This window comes from Juglans regia, chromosome 6, assembly GCF_001411555.2.
Source record: "Juglans regia cultivar Chandler chromosome 6, Walnut 2.0, whole genome shotgun sequence".
Taxonomy (NCBI): domain Eukaryota; kingdom Viridiplantae; phylum Streptophyta; class Magnoliopsida; order Fagales; family Juglandaceae; genus Juglans; species Juglans regia.
Genome location: NC_049906.1, coordinates 15128151 through 15151458, shown reverse-complemented (window position 1 = coordinate 15151458; position 23308 = coordinate 15128151). Strand labels below are relative to the sequence as shown.

General features: G+C 37.2%; 2 protein-coding genes across 3 annotated transcripts; one reads left to right on the top strand and one right to left on the bottom strand.

Annotated features, from left to right (window-relative positions):
• The first annotated feature begins 696 nt into the window (after window positions 1-696).
• Window positions 697-4723, top strand: LOC108994525 (ACD11 homolog protein). 2 transcript variants are annotated; one of them, XM_018969772.2, is made up of 4 exons: window positions 697-1137; window positions 2526-2701; window positions 3457-3602; window positions 4326-4723. In XM_018969772.2, the coding sequence occupies exons 1-4, from the start codon at window positions 919-921 to the stop codon at window positions 4430-4432; spliced, it is 648 nt and encodes a 215-aa protein (XP_018825317.2). In that variant the 5' UTR covers window positions 697-918; the 3' UTR covers window positions 4433-4723. The 2 variants fall into 2 exon arrangements, with proteins under 2 accessions (XP_018825317.2, XP_018825319.2); XM_018969774.2 differs by having other exon boundaries at window positions 4331-4649.
• Window positions 4724-5328: 605 nt separating this feature from the next.
• On the bottom strand, window positions 5329-13196 carry LOC108994555 (dihydrolipoyllysine-residue acetyltransferase component 4 of pyruvate dehydrogenase complex, chloroplastic-like). The gene is made up of 6 exons (XM_018969802.2): window positions 12082-13196; window positions 11800-11991; window positions 11594-11681; window positions 11421-11491; window positions 11223-11306; window positions 5329-5776 (listed from the first exon to the last, which is right to left on the bottom strand). The coding sequence occupies exons 1-6, from the start codon at window positions 13006-13008 to the stop codon at window positions 5672-5674; spliced, it is 1467 nt and encodes a 488-aa protein (XP_018825347.1). The 5' UTR covers window positions 13009-13196; the 3' UTR covers window positions 5329-5671.
• Window positions 13197-23308: the final 10112 nt, after the last annotated feature.

Sequence of the window (23308 nt, the reverse complement as noted above, 5' to 3'; positions counted from 1 at the left end):
TATTTCCTAGGAAAGCATTTTATTGAAAATACCAAAGTAACTTTTTCCATAAAAATATGTTATGGGTAAACACTTTTTGCCACAATCTCTTCTCATAGAGAAAGATGTTATTTCCCATCACATCATACCGAATGAAACCTTATTTGCCACGAAGAAAAAAAGTTTTAACCATCGCGGTAGTTCATTGGAAAAAGAAAGCTTTTCCCACCAATTTTATGCCACGGGTCTCCCACGACACAAATTGGTGGGAAACATATCGTTTCCCACAAAATCTACACTTTTTCCGACCACAGTCCCTCTCAGAAAAAAACGAGATTTGTTGTAGTGTATATTTACTGTTGTTCACTGCCATGTATGTACGCACTAACGCCATACAGCCGCACCGGACCACCACCGAGGGCTCAACACAACACCGATCAAGGCCCGAACAACCTCAATGGGATGGGAATGGATTTATCTCCCATTCCAACTTGTTGAGCTATTTTTAGGTGCTAACAATTCTATTTTGGATTTAATACATCATCCATATCATTGACAAGACAAAGCGAAAGATGTAGCATATATGGAAAAATGAGATTAAGAATTTGACTGTTCCAAATCCATGTGATCTCTCTCTCTCTCTGTTAGGCGGAGCGCATCCGTAGCAAACATTCAATCCACCTTACATTCCTCAAAAATACACAACCCCCCACGTCTTTCCAATACAAGCCCATAATTGCACGCAAAAACGCTTATTCTTGTCATGTGTTGCTCCCAATAACCATCACTACTAATCAATCCTCTCCGTCTCTTTTTCAACAAAAATTACACCTTTCTTTTACAGACTCATTCAAATATGGCCGAACTTGTGGAACGAATAAAAATAAAAAAGCATTCCTAATCTATATAGGAGAGAGAGAGAGAGAGAGATTAAATGACATGGATGGGGAGAGTTTGGAGGAGCACAACGCGATGATGATGACACCTCTGTCGGCCATGGCGGAGGCCTTCGAGGAGCTGGACAAGATGTTGAGATCGAGGGAGGACGATCAGCAGCTCCGCTTGGACACCTTCTGCGAAGCCTGCTCTTTGGTGTCCGTTCTTTTTGGATGCCTCGGTTTCGCTTTCAAGTTCGCCGAGGTCGACTACGTCTCCAAGGTTTGATCATTCTCTTCACCAATAAAGAGAAAAGATAAGTTATTAGTAAAATATTCTTATTAGGTCGAAGATCATAAGATTCAAATTAAAGATCATGATATAATTATTATAAACTAATTTTAGTCCAAGATTTCTCCGAAATGTTACAACCAAAAAATTTCACAAAAGTAAATTTATAAATTGATGTTATTTCATGTATAATTTCTTATAATTAAAATAGTTTTACAATCTAACGTACTATATTAAAATAAGTTAGTTTGTGAATTTACTTTTGTAAAATATCTTTGTAGTTAAAGCATTTCTCTAATTAATAACTTTGAATAACAGGCAAAACGTTTTTTTTTTTTTTTTTTACTTCTGTCCAAAAATTCAAAAGTCTAATTATTGCATCAATTCATAACAACCAAACTAGGAAAATCTTGTCACAAAATATCAAAGATCGAAATTAAAATAACTACCCAAACGAGAAACAAACATATAGTGATCAAAAAGGGTAATTAAACTAATTTGAAATAATGATTTAAAGATGAATATGGTAACAATGTCTATGAAGCATAAATATAAATGTAACTACGACGCCAACACCAACAAGTGCCAGCTTTTTAATTAACGTTTTATGTAAGATTGTGATATTCGTAGTCAAAGTTATGTAGAATTTAGAGGCATGTGTGGATTAGTGTTACTCATTTGACTTAAGCCAAGATGGACTACCTCAATTGAGATGGACTTGAATGATGAAAATTGTATTCGTTGATTGGATGGCTCTTCTCGGTTGAGATTGTATTCTTTGGTTAGAATGGTCATGAATTGGATGGGTTAGTCATCATTGATTGGGATAACACCTTGGATACTTCAGATTTACATTGGTCTGCCTTGTGATCATCAAGATATATATTTTAGCGCCATGGTCCCTTAATTTGCATGAAAAAGAAAACAAGAATAATACAATTCAAGGATTTTTATTTATTTTATTTGGTAAATTAAAGAAATGTTTCTTATTACTATTCACAGAATACCTAAGAATACCTTACTACCCAAAATTTTATTTACAAGTCGGAGCGGATGACACATCTTCCACACTGATAATATGATAATGACATTATTTGATTTGAATCATAAGTTTAAATTCAAATGAAATATTGTCATGTAAAATAAAAAATAAAGTAGGCGTTAGGACCTTGCACCAGTTTCAAGCAACTAGAGAGAGAATAAGGGGTCTCTTAATTCAGTTGTTACATTTCCATATGCAAATATTATATATATATATAGAGAGAGAGAGAGAGAGAGAGAGAGAGAGAGAACTATAGATTAAACTTGCCTTCTGAAGTTCATCAGGGCTGCATTCAGATGGACTTCCCGGAATCTAATGCTCTTTCTGATTCATTCAGGTACGTGATCTAAAGGAAGCATCAAGAACATCTAACACTTTACAAGACATACTTGATCTTGATGTTGCAAATGACACAGTAAAGATACAAGGAAGTCTTTCGCGAAATCTACGACGAGTTAGACAGGGTCTTGACCTCGTCAGAGCTTTATTTGAACAATTTTTGACTACCGATCAGTATGTTCCACACCCTTCATACTTTCCGGCCATCTGTTTTCTTCTTTCAGCATAGTAATTTGGTTTGTATAAGATGCAGCATCTATCTATCTATCTGTTTAATGTTCAAAACACTCATATTTCATGATAAACTCATTTCCTCATGACAATCTGTTTGGAAAACTTTATGTGGATCTTGAGTTATGTTTTCTGGTAGCCTTTGAATTCAGTTTATCAAAAGCTAGCCTGAAGATAAAGAGAGTTTTTCTGATTTTTTTGGATTTTACCGAGTAATGCTATATACAATTGTGAAGTGCATAAGTGCCTAGTGCAGTCGCTTTGAAAAAGAGTGAGGTTCACTATTAAAGTGATTGTGAGGCGCTTGCACATCACGACTACAACTATCATTTCTCTGTGATGAGAAGACACTTTATCCAAGTTATTGGATAGGAGCTGCAACACATTGATTTTACGATACAAATTAAACCTCTTATTCAATCTTTGGTTCAACTACAAGCAAATTACAGTGGTCCGAGCCAAACAAAACAAAAAAAAAAAATTCTTAGTGTTTTACTCTCGATCGATGCTACTCTTTATCTTGGATTTTATTATCTCCAGTCACACTTTAAATGATTTCATAGGTCAATCATTTACAATTTGACATATCAGCCGATGTGATTGGAAATGATAAAATTTCGATAAGGAACACTATATCCTCTTACATCCTCTCTTATAATTATATTTAACATCTAACAGTTTTCTTTTCTCAATATCAGAGATTGCTATTTAAAGGAAGCAGCTTCAAGAGCTTATCGGCAAGTTTGTGCACCATACCACTCATGGACAGTCCGGACAGCGGTTGTTGCTGGAATGTGTGTTCTTCCTACGAGAAACCAACTTCTGCTGAAGCTCAATGAAACTGGTGAGTTTGAACCACGAAATTTTGAGAACAGTGATTTTGATAAGTAGAGGTATGGTGACCCAAAACTGGATACCATACCACATTTTGGTAAGAACATAGTTTTCCTCTAAATTGAGTTTGTAAGAACTTCCTCCAACCATTAATGATAATAAATAGAAAAAAGTATGCTTCTCTCATACTCATGGGACATGTAGGCTTCATTTGTTTTCGCAGATGAGATGAGATGAGTTGAGATAAAAGTTGAAAGTTGAATAAAATATTATTAGAATATATTTTTTTAATATTATTTTTATTTTGGGATTTGAAAAAGTTGAATTATTTATTATATTTTGTGTGAAAATTTAAAAAAATTGTAATGATTAGATAAGATGAGATGAAATGAGATGAGATGAAAAGTTTTGTGAAAATGAACCATACCGTAGTCAATTTAAACACATTGGTTTCTCCATAAACCTTTGACAGCATTAATTGGCACAGAGAAAAGGTTCAATGTGTTCACAACCTAATCATATTAAAACTAATTGTATTCTAACCTTTATACTTCATTTTCTTTCCTTGTCTTCTTTGTTTGAAGTTTGCTAAGAAAAAGTTTCTCACACTTCATCCTTCCAAGTAATTTTCAGCCTGATCTAATGGCACACTGATAATGATATACTTGTTCAAATTTATGTTAGAAATGCAGCCTCCCAATGGACCTAACTTATATCATCAATGTTGATGCAGAGCAGTCAGCAGGGAAGAAGATGAGAAGGTATATCGATGCCTCGCTACCAGTTATAGAGTACATTGACAAGCTTTACCTCTCCAGGAATATCAGCTTGGACTGGTGACTCCACATTTGTGTGAGACTTCAGAAATGCAGAGATTTCTTGTTCTGGCTGCAAGGAAAACCTGTCTTGCATCTTGCTGTTCTAATGCATCTCAAGAGTCTAAGAGATCCATGAAGCCTCTGTCAAAGCATTTCCCATTCAACAATAACAGTTTCTAATGTTCTTTTTTTCCACCTTGATTATACTAAGGCCTCATTTGGATACAAGAAGTGTTTCATTTTATTTTATCTCATTATTATAACTTTTTCAAATTCTCACACAAACTATAATAAACGATTTAACTTTTTCAAATCCCAAAACAATAATAATATTCTAACAATATTTTATTCAACTTTCAACTTTCATCTCAACTCATTATCCAAACAGCACCTAAAGCAGTTTTGCTGTATTTGTTGGCAATCATTCTCAAGTTTTTAGTTTATTCGGAGGACAATAAAATCTAGTGATCTGTATATAAAACGTTGTCACAAGGCAATGGTAAAGATATATAGAACATATATCTATTAATTGGTTGAATGCTCAGTCTTGCTATAAGGCAGAGCAGTCAAATGCCAATTATCATTTAGGTTCCTATCATAAGGGCTGTTTAAGTGTTTTTTTTTTTCCTTGCTGCAGTATCAAATGGTAAAATGGACAGTTTCCTAAACCTTTTCCTTCCGCAGTCTTGACCTTTGCTTCCATAATCTCCATGAGATCTCGAATAACTAGGCCTAACCTCTTCTCTATCATCCACATGCAATTAATTACAATCCAAAAGAATTTTTTCACTCACCCAGAAAATGCATGATGGAAAATGGCAATAAAATCATCTTCAATGTTTAGGTATCATAATTGACACCTACTAAACTGCTAGAGGTTTGCACAAGTACTCGAATGACAAAGCAGAATCCATATACTAGCTCCAACGCCACCTTGACTGGTTTTATTAACTGCCAATGCACATGAATATTTCATGATCCCACAATGCTGAGAAAATGAACTTATAAGATCACTCAATTCCTAACAAAACTGGTGAATCGTATCAAAAACTTCAAAGTCATTCCCCTCTATCAAAATCTACTCAACAATGTCTGCAAAAGTGCCGGAAACTTTTGAAAACACAATGAAATACAACTAAGTACGTTAACAAAAGTGCTAGGGAGACTTTGTATCCAGTAGACACCACTATCATCCATCACCACTACGGAAGTAGATACTGAAAGTAAACAGGTTTCAATTTTTTGTAACCTGATACGTCACCTACAATGTCAGGCTTTCTGGGTTCTCAACAATCTTTGCAAATGTCCGAAGAAAGGCAGCCAAATCAGCTCCATAAACAATCCGGTGATCAGCCGTTACATTCACCTGTAAAACAATTCACATGCCAACTCAGTTGACTCTTCTATTCAGCAGAGAAGTTGTTTCATGTTTCATTGACAAAATTAAATGCAGAAAGCTAATTAAAACATTCATGAAAGGCATAGGGACAATCCAGTCTGTGATTAAAAGAAGTATCTCCAAAAACCAAAGTCAAACTTAAGCTGACAACTCAACTTCCAAGACATTGTATTACAAATCCAGAGTAAGTGTAGTTTCAAATGGGTGCATTGGGATGAGGTTCAGGTAGAACGTTTAGTTATAGTTCTTTTAAATGTCCAATCCTGTACAATTGAATAACAAACTCGGATACTTTGGGAAAAAACAAATAACATACTTGGAGAATTAATTTTGGCCCTCACAAAGATTAGCTCCTTTCGGTAATAATATGCCAAGTAATACAAAGTAGATTAATAAAAATATATATTCACCAAATGTCAGAGACACAAACTACACGTCTCTGAACATTATGCCTGCCTTTGTAACCCACCCAACCCCTAACATAATGGGATGACAGCAACTGGGAAGGGTGTGGGTCTGTTCGTAATTTACTCTCTGCCCCCACATCAGGTACAGTCCTGCTACAACCTCACTCCATTCTCGAATCCCAGTAATTCTTAGTGACTGTTATGGAGTTGTCACCCTTTACATAGATAGAGAAAAAATAACCCTCTCGTGTTATTCAACTCATGTCCATTTTAAAAGCCCAAACATGTCTTCATCCCACAACAAAAAGTTAACTCGTAAAAAAACTTGGAACAAAAATAGAATGATCCTAGTCAACCGGTTGGAACAAGGGCATCCCTTCTTTCTCTCGTTTGTTAGCATTATGGAAGCTGTTAGTAGAATGATCTCAGCATCAGTTAATGGGGGACTTCATTTAGGTTTCAGTGGCGACCACAACGAGGAAGAGCTCCTTATCTCATTTCTATTATTTGCCAATGACATTCATTTTTTTTTTTTTTTTGTGAGGCAAACCATGAGCACTTGAGTTCTGTATAATGCTTGTTCATGTGCTTTGAAGCAGTCTCAGATTTAGAGACTAACCTGGCTAAGTATGAATTACTTCCAGTTGGCAAGGTGGTGGAAGTTGACAGCTTGGCCTATGTTTTTGGAATGTCAAGTGTCCTCCAAGTCGATGACATATTTAGGCCCGCCATTGGGAGCTCACTTTAAGGCTAAGTCAATCTAAGAGTGGAAAACAGGGAATGTCAAGTTGGATGTAAGGGGCTGTATCTGTCTAGGGCAGGTGGAGTTACTTTGAAGAATAGCACCCTCCAAAATATTTCCACCTTTTCTATGTCACTATTTCCCCTCTTGGCAGGTGTTGTAGACCACATCGAAAAGCTTCAGAGGGATTGTTTATGGGACAGTTAGGGGGAGGAGGTGAAATTCCAACTAGTGATTTTATCCAAGATGTGCTACCCAGTCTGAAGCATATTGGGTATTAGGGGACTGATTACATTCAATAAAGCCCTTTCAGTGAAGTGGCTCTGGCGCTATGCTAATGAAAGAGGTAGCTCATGGACAGCGGTAATAAAGATAAAGTATGACAGCAATTGGGGTGGTCGGAGCTCAAATGACATCGGAGGGTGGCAATAAAAATAAAGTGCAACAACAATTGGGGCGGTAGGAGCTCAAATGATGTGAATGGTTAATGTGGGCTTTGGAAGAACATCTGAAGAAACTGTGGGGCAATTTTCCAGGACCTCAAATATGATTTGGGAGACTAAAAAAAAATAAAGGACTATAATGAAGTTAGTGTGCAATCAACCTCCTAATAGGGAGAAGGATTTGGCCTTCCCGATCCTTTTCAATTTCAACATTCTTAGGGAGAAGGATGCATCATTGGCTGATAACTGACAACTCTTCACTGGATCTCCTCAATGGGAAGTGGCGTTTGACAGAGCAGTACAAGTTTGACAACTCTGGCTATACTCTCTCAGAGTAGGTCAGGGTAAGGAAGACAGGATGTGTTAGATCATAACCAAGAGGGGGAGTTCGAGGTCAAGTCATTTTATAATGAACTAGTCCCACACGACAGAATTACTTTTTTGTGAAAGACTATTTGGAGGAGGAAATCTCCCCTGAGAGTGAGCTTTCTATGTTTGGACAGCGGCACTCGAGAAGATCTGCATTCTTGACATTCTAAGAAAAAGACACTTGACAATGATAGAACGGTGTTGTTGTATGTGCAAGCAGGATGAAGAATCCGTGAATTCTCTCCTACTCCATTGTGAGGTAAGCTGTAACTACCACATTGTGGTATGTTGTTTTTAGTCTCTGTGTTGAGTTTGGTGATGTCTAGGCGGGTAGTAGACCTGTTAGCGTGTTGGACCGGGAAGTTTGACAGCCATCATAGGAAGACCTTGTGGAAAATTATTCCAGTTGCTCAATGTGCTGTATGTAAAGGGAAAGAAACATCCAAAGCTTCAAAAATATTTCTAGAATCACCAAAGACATCAAGACTTTCTTCTTCAATGTACTTTACCAATGAGTGGCAGCAAAATTGCCGCCTTTAGTTTTACTTTCCAGAGTTTTCTTGATATCCTCTTTCTTCCACTAGGTGTATCTGTTTTATACCCCCTCCCCTGTATACTTATTATATATTTAATCTTTTATTAATCACTAATAAAACTTATTTTACTCGCAAAAATATAGCAAAAATGATTTTCCTTGTTTATCAAATGATTTACAATATTGTTTTGCCTTCGATTCCCGTGGCAAGCTCTTCATTAGTTCCTCTGGTTTCTTTCTAAATTAATAAAAAAAAAAAAAAAACCATTGACTAAAGTGAATGTAGTCCTAACATAACACGAATGAGAAAGATATTCCCAAAACCCGCATCCCCTAAATTCTCCGAGTTGTTTACTTTCCCTTCGAGTCCTAATGGAAGATGAATAGACTCTTGATGCAATGGGTTATTCTATTTAAGAAATTATTTGTGAAAGATCTTTTTTTTTTTTTTATCGGTAAACAAAATTTTATTGATTATAGGGATAAGCAATAGCCCAAGTACACAGGACATATACAAGAGCATAGCCTATGCTTGATGACCTAGTGATACAAGAAATTCATGTAATATTTCTACAGTGATGACCTATTTTGTTCAACACCTAATTTAGATCAGCATGCTAGTGACATGCTCCAAACAGAAAAAGATGAAGCTACTTCTCCTAATATGCTGAGCAAGGTTCCAATATGAAATGGTTATCACTTGTCTGTCTGCTGTTCTCTTATAAAAGATAGGGGTTTCGAAAAAAATCACCTTCTTTTCTGAAATGCAGGAAGATGAAAATGGCATATCTTCAAGAACACGCTCTCTTCCATTATTTCAGTCTCACAAGCAAGACAGGATAGGCAATGCATCTGGTAGATTTTTTTTTTTTCCAACTATTTCCAATTAGGTGTTTCTCTAGTATACCTCTAGTGTACTTTGGCTATGCCTCGTGTTCTTCAATAAAATTTTCATTACTTATAAAACATATTTTTGAAATTTCACAAGACGGATTAGACCAAATTAAGAAAAAAAACAATTAGCATTGTAAACTGCAAAAGATGTATCTATATTACACCAATTGCTCTGGTAGTCCAGAACTGGATACTGTTTCCGTAACATGAATCATGGTACAACTTACCACTACAAAGATTTCTAACAGGTACATGTTCTTATCATGGTATAAATTATTGGGAGTATGCTCACAAACTGGTTTTTGCCACGTTTCAGTATTAGAATCACAGTAGACTTGTCAGAAAAAAAAGAATCACAGTAGCACACATATTTCTTCTTTACATTGGACAATTTTCGGTGTTGGTATGGTTTTACCCAAAACTCAGCTGGCCCACCCATTACCACTTGAGCCTAGGCCCAACAGCTACTTCTTTAAACTGGACCTCACAAAGAATGGGTGCCAATACTGTATTCTTGCTTCAAGAGGCGTTTTAGCCTAATATGGGCGGTCGGTTTTCAAGTGGTTTTTAGCTTGAAAAGGCTCCAAAATTAACTGAGCCCCATCGATGTAAAGCTAAACTCAAGGTTCAAAACAGAGAAAGGAGAGTGATAAGAAGAGGGGCCAGCCTTAATACTAATCCTTCTCTTTTTTCTACTGAATTTATGAAGGATGCTCAAGATATTTGTTGGAACTTTGAACGAGAGAAATCTATATGAACATACTTTAACCCCCAAACTATGGTTACTATGGCAACTAGGGGTGATTAACGGTCCGGTCGGACCGAACGGACCGACCGGACCGACCGTTTCGGTCCGGACCGGACCGGACCGAGACTTAGACCGGTCCGGTCCGGTCCATATTTTAGAGAACCGAAATCATTCGGTCCGGTCCACGGTCCACAGTTTTTTCGGACCGGACCGGACCGAATGAAAAATTTTAAAAAAATATATTTTTTATATATAATAATTGTACAATTTTTTTTTTTATAAGTATAATAATTGTACAATTAACAATATAAATTTTTAAATATATTATTAATACTTGTTAATATTCTATAAATTAACAATATTTTATATATATCTTCATTTAACCTATCACTATTAACAATATAAAATTTTAAATATACTATTAACACTTGTTAATATTCTATGAATTAATAAATATATAATATCAATTAGTTAATTATATAGTAATTATATAAATTAATAATATAATTTTCATCTAATTTATTATCATTAACCATATAAAATATTTTTTTATTGAGTTTGTTACATAATCCACATTAATAAGTCACTTAATTTAATTTAGTATTTTAAATAAATTTTTTTATTAATTATTAAAAAAAAAAAAAAAAAAGAGGGCGGACCGACTGGACCGGTATCGGTCCGGTCCGGTCCCTTTGGGTGTTCGGTCCGGTCCGGTCCGGAAAAATAATGGACCGAAAATTTTCGGTCTATCGCCGGACCGGACCGGACCGGCCCGTTTGCAGCCCTAATGGCAACATAACCTCTAAACTAGAGTTGTCACATAGTTGAAACAAATGTTACACTTTACTCCCTCTGTTAAGATCTGACCATTAAGATCATGATATCCTATATATTACTTTGTGCATTTTAACCTTTGTGCACACCAAACTATCAAAACTGATATGTCACAACAAACTACCAATTCTAGCAATTGAGATGGATGAAAAAATGATGATTTGCTACAATCTTGACTGCTGAATGTTAACATAGGGTGAATATTGCAACTTTCTCTAGAAGGAAAAATGTGTAAGTTTTAGTAGTTTGGGATACATAAAGTGAAAAATGTCTGGCAGTAGGAGGGTAGAATGTGTATGTTTCCCTTTATTAAAACTTCCATTGCAGAGGGTTAAGTGATAGACATCTGACTTCAATCCTCATATAGCCTTCCAAATGATAAGCTTCTGAGTATGAAACAAATTATTCTGTAACTTAGAAATATACGAGGAGTAAACTCACCAGCATTTTACTTTTTACGCTGAAAAATCCATCTGCATCGGCCACGACAGTTGGCTTCGATGCTCCAACAGCCATGATAGCCCCCTGAACATCATTCCAAATATTGAGTAAAAGAAAAATAATTATAATAGGTAGAAATTTCTCATCATTTCATGGAGGCCAAACAAAATAGTCTAGCTGTGATTTGTCATCACCCACCTGGCCTGGAGGAAGAATAGCATCAAACCTGTCCACTCCAAACATGCCCAAATTCGATAAAGTGAAAGTCCCTGCATGGCATTCGAGTATAAATTTGTGGTATTTGCTTCTTAAAATTATTAAGAACAACCTAAAGTCAAGATTCTATGAAAAAAATGACAAGAAGTACCTACCTGAATTATACTCATTAGGCTGAAGTTGCTTCGCTCTGGTCTTCTTCAGCAGCTCTTTCCATTTTTCAGATAACAGATACAAATCCAACTGCCAAATCAAACAAATGAAATCAACAAACACACTAACCCAAACTTGAAAAAGCCTGAAAGCTAATACCAATTAAGCTAATCAGATTTATTAAACACCTGAGACGCCCATCACCTACCTTATCTGCGTCCTGAAGAACAGGGGTTATCAACCCACCATCGATAGCCACAGCAACCGCAATGTTTATGCGACTATTGTACGCAAAACTCTTTCCTTCTTTACAGGTCGCATTGACAACTGGGTGCTGAACCAGTGCCATTGCTGCAGCCTTGGCCAACAGCGCAGTCATGGTCACACCTTTTGGTTTCACCTGAAAATTGAATCTCATGTCCTCAATTCAAAATTAATTTCCGACACCGATCACGCAATTGAATCAAATAATGATTGGGACCCAAAGTACCTTCTCATATAGAGCATCGAGAGCATCGGTCGTCACTGGATAACCGACGCGGAAAGTTGGTACGGAGAGGCTGTCCACCATGTTCTTCGACACTGCCGCTTGCATCGTCGTGAAGGGCACGACCGTAGAGCCGGGAATCGGAGGCGGAGTGGTCACAGGCGAGGCGGGTTTCGATGGAACAGGCTCGGCGATTTTCGAACCTGCATTGGTTCCAATACTCTTCGAAGGCGTAATTCCCGCAGCGGCCTCCACATCAGCCGGTGTGATTCGGCCGAACGGCCCAGTCCCCACCACCGAGTCGATGTCGACCTTGTGCTGCTTAGCCAGCTTCTTCGCAAACGGCGTTGCTACGATCTTCATCGGGCCGTCCGAGACTGGCTTAGCTGGCGAAGGCGGAGGCTGAGCAATTGCAGGAGCTGGACTGGAAATGGGAGGCGGGGGGCTGGGAGTAACGGCTTTGGGAGTAGAAGGAGGGGACTTGGAGGCGGCTTTGGCTCTTGCTTCAGCAATTTCTTCCTCGGTTTCGGCTAACAGGCCGATGGGGGCACCGACGGGGGCGGACTCACCCTCGGGGACGACGATGGCGGCGAGGATTCCGTCATAGAAGGTCTCCACGTCCATGTCAGCCTTGTCGGACTCGACGACGACGACGCTCTCGCCCTTGGAGAGCCGGTCGCCCTCGGACTTGACCCAGGAGACGATCTTGCCCTCCGTCATAGTAGAGCTGAGGGCCGGCATGAAGATTTCCCTGATCTTGGAACGGACAGTGAGAATCCTCCGCGCAGAATTATTGGAGGGAAAGGGCGAGTAGGAGGAGGAGGAGGGTAGAAACAACTGTGGGAGGGAGCCAGAGGAGAGAGAGGAGGAGAAGGAAATGGAGGCCTTGGAGAGAGGAGGCCGAGAGAGGAAGGAGGAGGAGGAGGCCATTGCCGGAAGAGAAAGAGAATCAGAAAATGCCTGTGCTTTGGAGTGGCGAGGACTGAGGGGAAGAGAGACAGGAAATAAGAGTAGGGGGAGGACGGAGAAGACGAGGTGAGGAGTTGGTTGGGGATGTTGGGAGCGTCGGAGCTAACCTGTCCTTTCCACTGTGGTAACATCGCCCAATGTTTTCAAAGTTCGTTATAAAGAATTCAATCCCCATATTTATGTATTCTTATGATTTTTGAACTCTTTTTTTTTTTTTAAATTTGTACCTACCTATCAAGGAGATAGCCCAATATTTTGAATACCGTACCGGATGGCGTACCGGTCAAGACACTGGAACGAAATATTTCGATACCGGTACCGTTTCGTGTACCGTTTCGGATAGTCGATATATGAATAAATTATATATATAAATATATATAACAATTATATTCTAAAATAATAGTTTATATATGAATAAATTATATATAAATACATACATACATATAAATTATAAAAAGTCTAATCCAAAATTGGGGGTCAAAAAATAAACTTGTAGTTTGAAAAAACGAAAAAAAAAAAAAAAAAACACAGGCCGAAATATCGGCCGGTACCGGCCGAAATATAGGTCGGTACAGGCCGAAATTTAGGCCGAAACGGCCGGTACCGGCCGATACGGCCGGTATTTTGGCCGGTACGGTATATATCTAGTACCTGTACCGGCCGGACAGCCGAAACGAAAAATTTCGGCCGTACCGGCCGGTACGGTACGAAATTAAAAACAATGGATGGGCCTCTCCCTCTCTAGAAAAAAAACTCTCTCCATTCTCTTTAAGGTTGTGTTTAGATGTTGAAGTGAGTTGAGTTGAGTTGAGTTGAGTTGAGATAATAAAATATTGTTAGAATATTATTTTTTAATATTATTATTATTTTGAGATTTGAAAAAATTAAATTGTTTATTATATTTTGTGTTGAGATTTGAAAAAGTTGTAATGATGAGTTGAGATGAGTTGAGGAACCAAACGCAGCCTAAATTCTCCCAAACTCAGATCTAGCGAAAGGGGGTTGGATCTTCGCTCCTTCCCCCTCTTTTTCCTTCTACCTCCCTTCTCCGTTATCTATTTTATTTTTTGTATAGTAATTTTTGATTTTATTTTTGTGTTTTTCAGGCAAAATAAAAGGAAGATTGTCGTTAGGATCTATCCAACCATCACCATTCAACACGAGCCCCACCGAGATGATGCCCAGCCGCCGATCTTCAAAACCACCGAATCCGACATCCATCGAAGTGGAGCGTAGCCCCCACGCACGAGATGAAGTTTCGGATCTCGTCTGCATGTGGCCATCATGCGCCACCGAGGAGCCTTCTGCCGACGCTGTGCTCAGCTTCTCCGGAATCCTTGACTCTTGGACTTCCAAAATTGACCGTCGGCTTTCCTCCCAGAGTGACCAGTGTCCTGCACGTTCCACTGCCAACGCTTTGTGCACTGTTCATCTGTTTCGTTTCAGTGTTTTTATTTTTCTGTTATTTGGTTTCTTCATTTTGATCTGAGTGAGGTGTTGAGCCTTTGGATGGGACGCAATCTAGGGCAAGAGCAGTTCGAGAGAGACAGGTGATGCTACGGTTGATGGTCGTACGACTAGTGCTCGTATGTAGGTGCCGCATGTGCAGTGGAGGCTGTTTGTCTGTACATGAGCTTGGTGCTCGTGCCGTCCGAGCTCGAGATGCCAATGCTTACGATGGGCGTGACATTCGGGTTCACGCCAGTGTTTGTGGCTCTGTAGTTGTTAATGTACTTTATTTGTAGTGTTTTTGTTATTTTAGTTATTAATAAAATGGAAATAGGCTATTGGATTTGGTGTCCATAGCAATGTCCCATACTTTTCCTTCCTGGGAGGACAGAGGGGGCCTTTAAGTTCTATTTTACAGAGCATTTTTTCTATTAGGAGAGAGTTTTTTAGAAGTTAAGACAATGTTCGTCACAAAAGAATTTGTGTGTGGAAAAGCCCTAGAGTTGATGCGTAGTTTGGCTTATAGTCTGGATTCTCCATGTATTGATAAGTCAACATATGTAACTTCGGTTCATTAATGAAATGAGTATGTTTTCATAAATTTTTTTTTTTTTTTAAAAAAAAAAAAGATGGCTTTGCTTAAAAAAAAAATGTGAATTTTTTTGTTTTTGAGTATTAAGGGTAGGAGAGGCTGAGGTGCAGTTTGAATAGTGAGATGAGATGAAATAGTTTTAAATAAAATATTGTTAAAATATTATTTTTTAATATTATTATTATTTTGAGATTTGAAAAAGTTGAATTATTATTATATTTTGTGTGGACCTCCCCTCTCCCCTCCTCTCTCAACCCTAGCAACGATTCTACGAAACCCTAGCCGTCGTCGTGATGATCTCAATGGTTACTTGATGGAGAGGAGTAGCTGATTCAAGTACACTCTCTCACTAATGGCTTGCAGAAGCTCAGCTGCTTAGCTTTGAGAATCATCTCTTCCTCGGCCAAACTAGCCAACCCAAGATCACAGTACATCTCTTCGCCCACCAATACACTCATACCCATCAAGCTCTCAAACCCATCTCTCACCGACATCCATCCGAGCCTTCTAGACCTGGTAAAATGGTACCGCTATCATCCATAGAGATGGTTTTATTTTTGTTTGTGAGAGAGAGCAAGAGCAAAATGGTACCGCTGAATACAATATTGTAAAGAAGGTGAAGGAGCACCACAAGAAGAGGGCCAAGGAAGCCAAAAAGCTCTCCCTTAAGCACAACTAAAGCCAAAGGCCCTCGAAGCCCACCGTGCCCTAGCCCTCGCCCTCGCCCTCGCCCTCGCCCTCGCCCTCAAAGAGTTGGAGCAAAATAAAGCCGCACGCAAAGAAAGGGTACTCCCCATTTCCTACCCTCATATTATTGCGTATTATTTTGCTTGCTCTATGACTGAATCGGTTAGTTTTTATCCTTGCGCTATTGCATGTGTATCTTGTTATTTTTATTTCTCAGTGTGGATTGGGCGTTTATGGAGAAAATTATACCTACACATGAGAGATATTGGTGACATTCAATATTTATTTAGATGAATTTTGTGTGCTTGCTTCTCATTCTCTGTGCCCAGACTGCATATGGGTCTTATAAGTTGCTTTTAAGCTTAAAGTTTAGATTTTTGGAGATGGTGTAGATCATATTAATAAGGTAGTGAAGAGAGTATTTAGTTTTGGAGCTTTTAGAACTGTGCCTCTCTACCTGGTTCGGTGATTTGGAGGAAAAAGAATGACAAAAGTTTTGAGAACAATGGAAGAAAAATTTATTTCGGCAATACTTTGTTTATTTGGGTCTGTTTTGTTCTGTGTTGCCACATTTTGATTATGATACTTATGTGTAGATTCAAGGGTTCAACGATTTTTGTCCAAGAACTCTGTTTTTTCATTTTTTTTCTTTATCATTTATGTTTTGGTTATGTTTAATTTTTATACTTATCTATATGCTGCTGATTCGAGTCCATGCCTGCATTTTCTAAAAAATATCGTTTTTATTGTGAAACTCTTCTTTTTGTTTTGTTCCCAGTGCAGTTAATTTTGCCTTCTGCTTTTTCAAATCTATTCCAGCTTTTGCACAAAATTCTTGAAACTTGCGTGTGCCATTTTCTGTCTTTCAAGAAGAAAAATCATAATTAATCCAATTGAAGCTTTTAAAACAGTGTCAGATCTCATGGCCATAAAACCATCAATTTTTATACTCATTTTCTTTACTCTCTTTTAATATTCTATTTGAACATAATATGCAAAACTAGTTAATGAGCTTTTTGATTTCTTGGCTGCAGGAATTGACAATAGTTTATTATTTAGTATGAGATTAAATCATTGATGAGAATACTGTGCTGTTGATTTTGTAACTCATTTCTTGTAATTTTGTGTTTGGTAATATAATTTATAAATATTGTAATATGTAGTGGACAGCATTGTGATGTATGCATAGATGAACATTGGGTTTGTTTCTTTTGTTTTACATGCATTTAGTATTTTTAGAACGTTTCATGAACTTGATTTCTTAGAAAAAAAATTTAATAAAATAAAGACTTTTTTACTTGCTTAAAAAAAAAAAAACACACACACACACACGCACACACCGGGTACAACCCAGATCTTCTAGTTTCAGAAACCCAGATCCACCCGGGTTTCGGCTTGAGTTTGACCCTGACTAACCTGGTCTGGGCTCCGGCCCGGGCTTGAAACCCAGGTTCCGGCCCTAGTGTACCCGGGTTCCCGAGTTGGAACCCGGATGAGCACCCCAACTCTAGACCACATTGATCAAGGCCCGAGTCGTCATAGCAGGCAGGGAATGACTCTTTCTCTCCCTCCGACTTGGTATGCCATTTTTTTGACATCAACAACTCCAATCTTATTGATCCCAGATTATTCAAAGAGATTTTTACTGGGATTCTTTCCTTCCCAACATATAGGGTCAACCAAAATTTTCCTTTTTCTTTTTTATAACTCAATTCATCATTTCTCAGAAAGACACAGTATGTATTCCAAAATCATTTCATAAATTGTAAGGAAACAAACATTCCGAATGCAATCATTTTTAAGGCCATAAGTCCTCATGTTAAAAAAAAAAAAAAAATCATGTCTAATTTAAAAGTTTTACTTAGATAACCCCTTTAGCCTTATATTCTCGGTTTCATTTATCAGTTCCATTCAATGTGTGATTTCTTTGTATACAATTTAATTTAATATTTACTTTCTAAACCTTATAACTTCTTTTAAATTAAAATTCGACCCTTCTTTTTTTATTATTTATGATTTTTCCATTAAACTTGTATTATTTAGATTTTGACCCCTAAACTTTATAAAAAATGCATTGTGACTCTATTTTCTACCAATTTTCTTACGCTTCATTTTCTTTCCATTTCTTACCTATTCATATATTTATTTTTAGAGTGGCGCTCCAGGCCGGTTGGGTGTGAAGATTAATTTCACACCTGCCAATCAACAAGTGCCACGTAGGCATCCCAAAAAGAATTGAAATGGACCTACATACACCCGAAACCTCTCCCTCTCCTTCTTTCTCTCCCTCTCCCTCCCCCATCTGCACCAAGACACCAACTGTCCCTCTCCTTCTATCTCTCCCTCTCCACCCAGTATAAAGTCGGTTGGATCAAATAGATTTCTTAACCAGTACACAAGGAACATAAATATTATCCAAGAATTTTGCTACTGTGCAAAATTGAGAGCTCAAACAACCATTCAAACTTATGTGTCAAACCAATAAGCCTTGGGAGAGAGATAGAGAGTATCTATTGGATTCTCACTCACCTCTTCCATATGCAAGAAAATTTTGTTTCAATGACACCGAATACAATCCTGGATCCCCTGTAATTCCATTGCGACAAAGTCTTGCTCTATTTCTGGCCCTTCTATTATACATAATCTGAATCCAAGGACAAAGCAGATCAAAGTAATCAGAGTAAAATGAATCATGGACATTGAGGAAAAAATGAATCAGCGAGAAAAGGTTGGAGAAGAATATGGTAATGGTGGTAGAAATATCTGCTAGCCACATCTTGAGTGCAGATGGGGGAGAGAGAGGGAGAGAAAGAAGGAGAGGGATAGTCGGCGTCTTGAGTGCAGATGGGGGAGGGAGAGAGAGAAGGAGAGGGAGAGGTTTCAGGTGTATGCTAGTCCATTTCAATTATTTTTAGGATGCCTACATGGCATTTGTTGATTGGCCGGTGCGAAATTAATCTTCACACCCGACCGACCTTAAGGTTATCTCTTATTTTTATTTAATACATTTAACCCTTCAAAATCTATAATGGCCGAGTCCTATCACCACTCAATCTTCAGAAGTTCATCAACAACTTCACTTAGTCCACTCAATCTTGGTATTTTCCATAATTTAGGTATTGTCTAATACCCTAACAGAAACCAATTATATTCAAATTCTTTGCTTCCCTTCTTGAACCCAAATGTCTAATAGCACAATTCAAGATCAATTTTCACAATTCACTCTAAATCGAGGCATAAATCTCATCACTCTACATAATCTTATAAAGTTAATACGTTACCCTAAACTTTAAGCTCAAAATTGAACCTTTAGGCCTGATTTGATTTCACAAACCTTTCAAACTATCTCATTTCAACATCCAAATACCTTTCAAATAAAAAAAAATTCAATTTCAAATTTTTAAATTTTTAACTTTTTCATCTAGTTATTACCTAATCATTATTACAATTTTTCCAAACTTCCAAATAAAATACAAATTATATTAAAAACTATATTCCAACCCTCGTTTAACTTTTAATTTTTTATTCAATTTTTTATCTCTCATTTCTCAAAACTCCATAAAAATCATAACTCAAACCACTCCACTACTATTAACAAATTATCTCACTACTATTCACAAATTTCTCATCTCATCTCATCTATGTAACCAAATGAGACCTGCTTTTTATTTCTCGGTTTCTTCATCAAATCATGTTCAATCTACTTAATTAACCTTAAATCACATAATATATTTGTCAAAACACAATACATTCAATTAGTAATCTTACCCTACAAGCTCTAAACCAAAACCCTAACTCCATTTTTCCTCAATTTTCATCATTAGTAAATGATTAATCTAACTTAATACACCTCATAACATCACAAAATCTTAAATAAAATCCATGATTTATCAAATTAAACATTAACCCTAACTTTTCATCATCATTTGCATTATTATTTTTTTGAAGTATAAATACTTGTAAGCCCATGTTCAACTCAGTTTGCATCCCTTTTGACATGTCTTATCCTCTAGTCGGTTCCATGCATCATCTGTTTGATGTCTGCAATAATAGGATTGTAGTTGTCCACTTCTTCTTTCTAATTATGTATCACGATCACAACATGCGAAGAGTCACCTTCAAACATGCAGTTAAGTAGGCCAAGATCTTTACACAACTTTACAGCTTCAAATAAGCCCCTTGCTTCAACCGTATAAGCATTTGAACAAAAACGCATGGGTTTCATCAAACTCATTAACACAACCCCTTCCCAATCTCAAAGCACAATGCCAATTCCAATCCTATTTGCTTATTTTTGTACAGCAATATCCCAATTGATTTTTATATATCCATATGGTGGAAACTCTCATTTAACTGCAACATTTGGAACTGAATTATGTTGATGAGAAATGGCCTCCATAGCTTGCTGATATGAATTACATTCATTGACAACATGCTGAAATAAAAATGAGAGATGAGTAAACTATTGTTCATGAATTAAGGAATTCCTTTTGTGCCATAAAGATTGAGCCACATAAGCAAAACATGCTAACTCCCTTCCTTGCAACCTGTCAATCATCTGTTTAAAAATCTAAGCAAAATCAAGATTAGTAATTGTCAATTTCTACATATTCTTATCTCCTATCATCCAAACATCCATAGCAGCAGGACATGACCATAGGATATGCTCAGTAGATTCAAGTTCCAGCAAATAGATAGGACATAAAGCATCAGCAGTCACATTTCTCTTGTAAAGATTCAGTTTAGTTGGGAAGGAATTTGAACATGCTCTTCACATAAAATTCTTAACAGAATTAGCAACAGGTAGAGCCTACAATTATTTCCAACAGAAATCATACTTGGCTCTTTTAGATGTCTCACCACTAAGACTCCAGATTGTCTCCATATACATGTGATAGGCACTTCTAACATAAAAGATGTCATTATGAGTCCCTTTCCAAACCAGTTTATCAGGGCTACCCAACACATTAACAGGTATATGTAATATTGCAGCAAAGTCAGCTTCATTAAAAACAAATTGAACCAATTGAACATTCCACCAAGCAATCTATTTATCAATTAAGTCCTCAACCAAAGCATTAGACCCCAAAGTCCGCATTGGAGATTGAATCATACACGAACTCTCCCTTAGAATCCATCTGTCCTGCCAGATATGAATCTATCTACCATTACCCACTCTCCAAATAAGACCATCCTTAAGAAGCCTTATAGCTTGCCATATACTTCTCCATACAAAAGATGGTCTTGACCCTAAGTTGGCTTGCAGCACTGAGGATGATGGAAAGCACTTAGCCTTAAAAATTCTGCTAGATAGGGAATTTGGAGCTGTAAGAAATCTCTGTGCCTGTTTAGCTAATAAGGTCATATTAAAACCAGCCAGATCCCTAAATCCACACCCTCTTTTCTACTTACCAGTACATAATACATGTCAAGATTTCCAAAATGCATTTTATTTCCATCTTCCATGCCACTCCACCAGAAATTTGAAATTAAGGAGTTTGACTTCTGACATAAGGTTTTAGGCAAAAGAAACACACTCATGCAATATGTTGGGACTAATTGGAGCACTACCTTAATAAGAACTTCCCTTCCAGCTTGAGATAGAAATCTAATTTTTCAATTTCTAATCTTGCCTTGAACTTTGCTCACAATATCCTGAAAAGCCCTAAATCAAGATTTACCCACCAAACTAGGAAGTTCCAAGTATTTTTCCACGTTGGATGAGTCATTTAAACCAGCAATCTCCTTAATATATTCCCTTATTGAGAATTTTGTATTTCTACTAAAAAATAGAGAAATCTTATCTCTGTTAAGCAGCTACCCAGAGGCCTTTTCATATATGCTTAAAATGTGATTCAGTCTTTCCCATTCCACCATATTTGCTTGACAAAACATCAAACTATCATCTGCAAAGAACAGATGATTCATGGAAAACACACCCTTAGCAATAGGCACACCAGAAATTAATCCCTGATTTTCAGTAGCATAGAGTTGAGAACTTAAAGATTTAGCACATAGAATGAAGAGGTATGGTGAGAGAGGGCAGCCTTGTCTTAAACCTCTTGATGGTTTGGAAATTTGTTGAGGGGAGCCATTCACTAATATTGAAAAACTAGAAGATGATACACATTCCATGATCAATTGAATCCAATTTTGTGCAAAGCCTAGCTTAGTCAAAACAGTCTTAAGAAATACTCATTCCACACAATCATAAGCTTTACTCATGTCAAGCTTCAATGCCATATAACCCTTCTTGCCATACATTTTACTATTCATTGTATGAAGGGTTTCATATGCTACTAATATATTGTCAGAGACTAAACGTCCATGCACAAAAGCACATTGAGTTGGAGAGATTATGCTTAGCAGAATACACTTCAATTTGTTAGCTAAAACCTTTGCAATCATCTTGCAAATCACATTACAAGGACTAATTGGTCGATATTTAGTTAAAAATTGAGGGTTGAACTTCTTTGATATCATAACAATATATGTGAAATTAACTTCAGCTATTGATTGCTTTAAGTTTAGAAAATATAAAATTGCATGACAAACCTCCTCTTTTACTGTTGGCCAATGATCTTGAAGAAAACATACACCATATTCATAAGGACTAGGGGCCTTATGAAGACCCATTTGAAAAAGAGCACTTTCAACTTCTTCTGCAATAAAAGGCTGATTTAACTTGGCATTCATCTCAGCAGAAACCTTCTATGTTAAATGAGCAAGACATAAGTGAATGTTAGATGGATTAGATGAAGTGAAAAGTGACTGATAATAGATAGTGAAAACTTGCCCAATATCCTCAGATTTGGTATACACATCCCCTCTCTCATCAGTAATACTCAGAATATGATTCATTCTCTTCCTTTGTGTAGCACAAAAGTGAAAATATTTTGTATTTTGATCTCCCTTCTGAAGCAAATGCACATTTGTTCTTTGTTTCCATCTAAAGTTGATTCTCTCCAATAAGTCATTAATCTCTCTCTACAATTGATTAATTTCTCCAATAGAAGCAGCAGTCATAGACTACTGCAAGAAATGTAATCTGTCCAATTTGGCCTACAAAAAGGAATCAATAAGAGTCTCCTTGCCTTTGCTCCACCTTCTCAGAGTAGACATGCCTCATTTGAGCTTGTGCATTATTGAAGAAAAGAAAACTTGATATTTATTAGAACCTTGCCACATCCTTTTAATCACATCTCCACAATCATCATAAGAATACCAATTTGTTTCATATCTTGCAATTCTGCAGTGAGGCACTTGCTGCTGCAGTCGTGGCATTATGGAAATCATGATAGGACAGTGATCTGATGATAGTATAGGTAGGACTTAAATGTTTCCATCTTTAAAAACTTCGCACCATTGTTTTGAAGCCACTGCTCTGTCCAATTTTTCTTTAGTAAAAGTAGCATCCTGTCTATTATTGGACCAAGTAAAAAACTCCAAACCAAAATCCAAATCACACAAATTACAATCCTGCAAAACCTGGTGAAAATGTTGCATTTGACTTTGTTACCTCTCAGCACCACC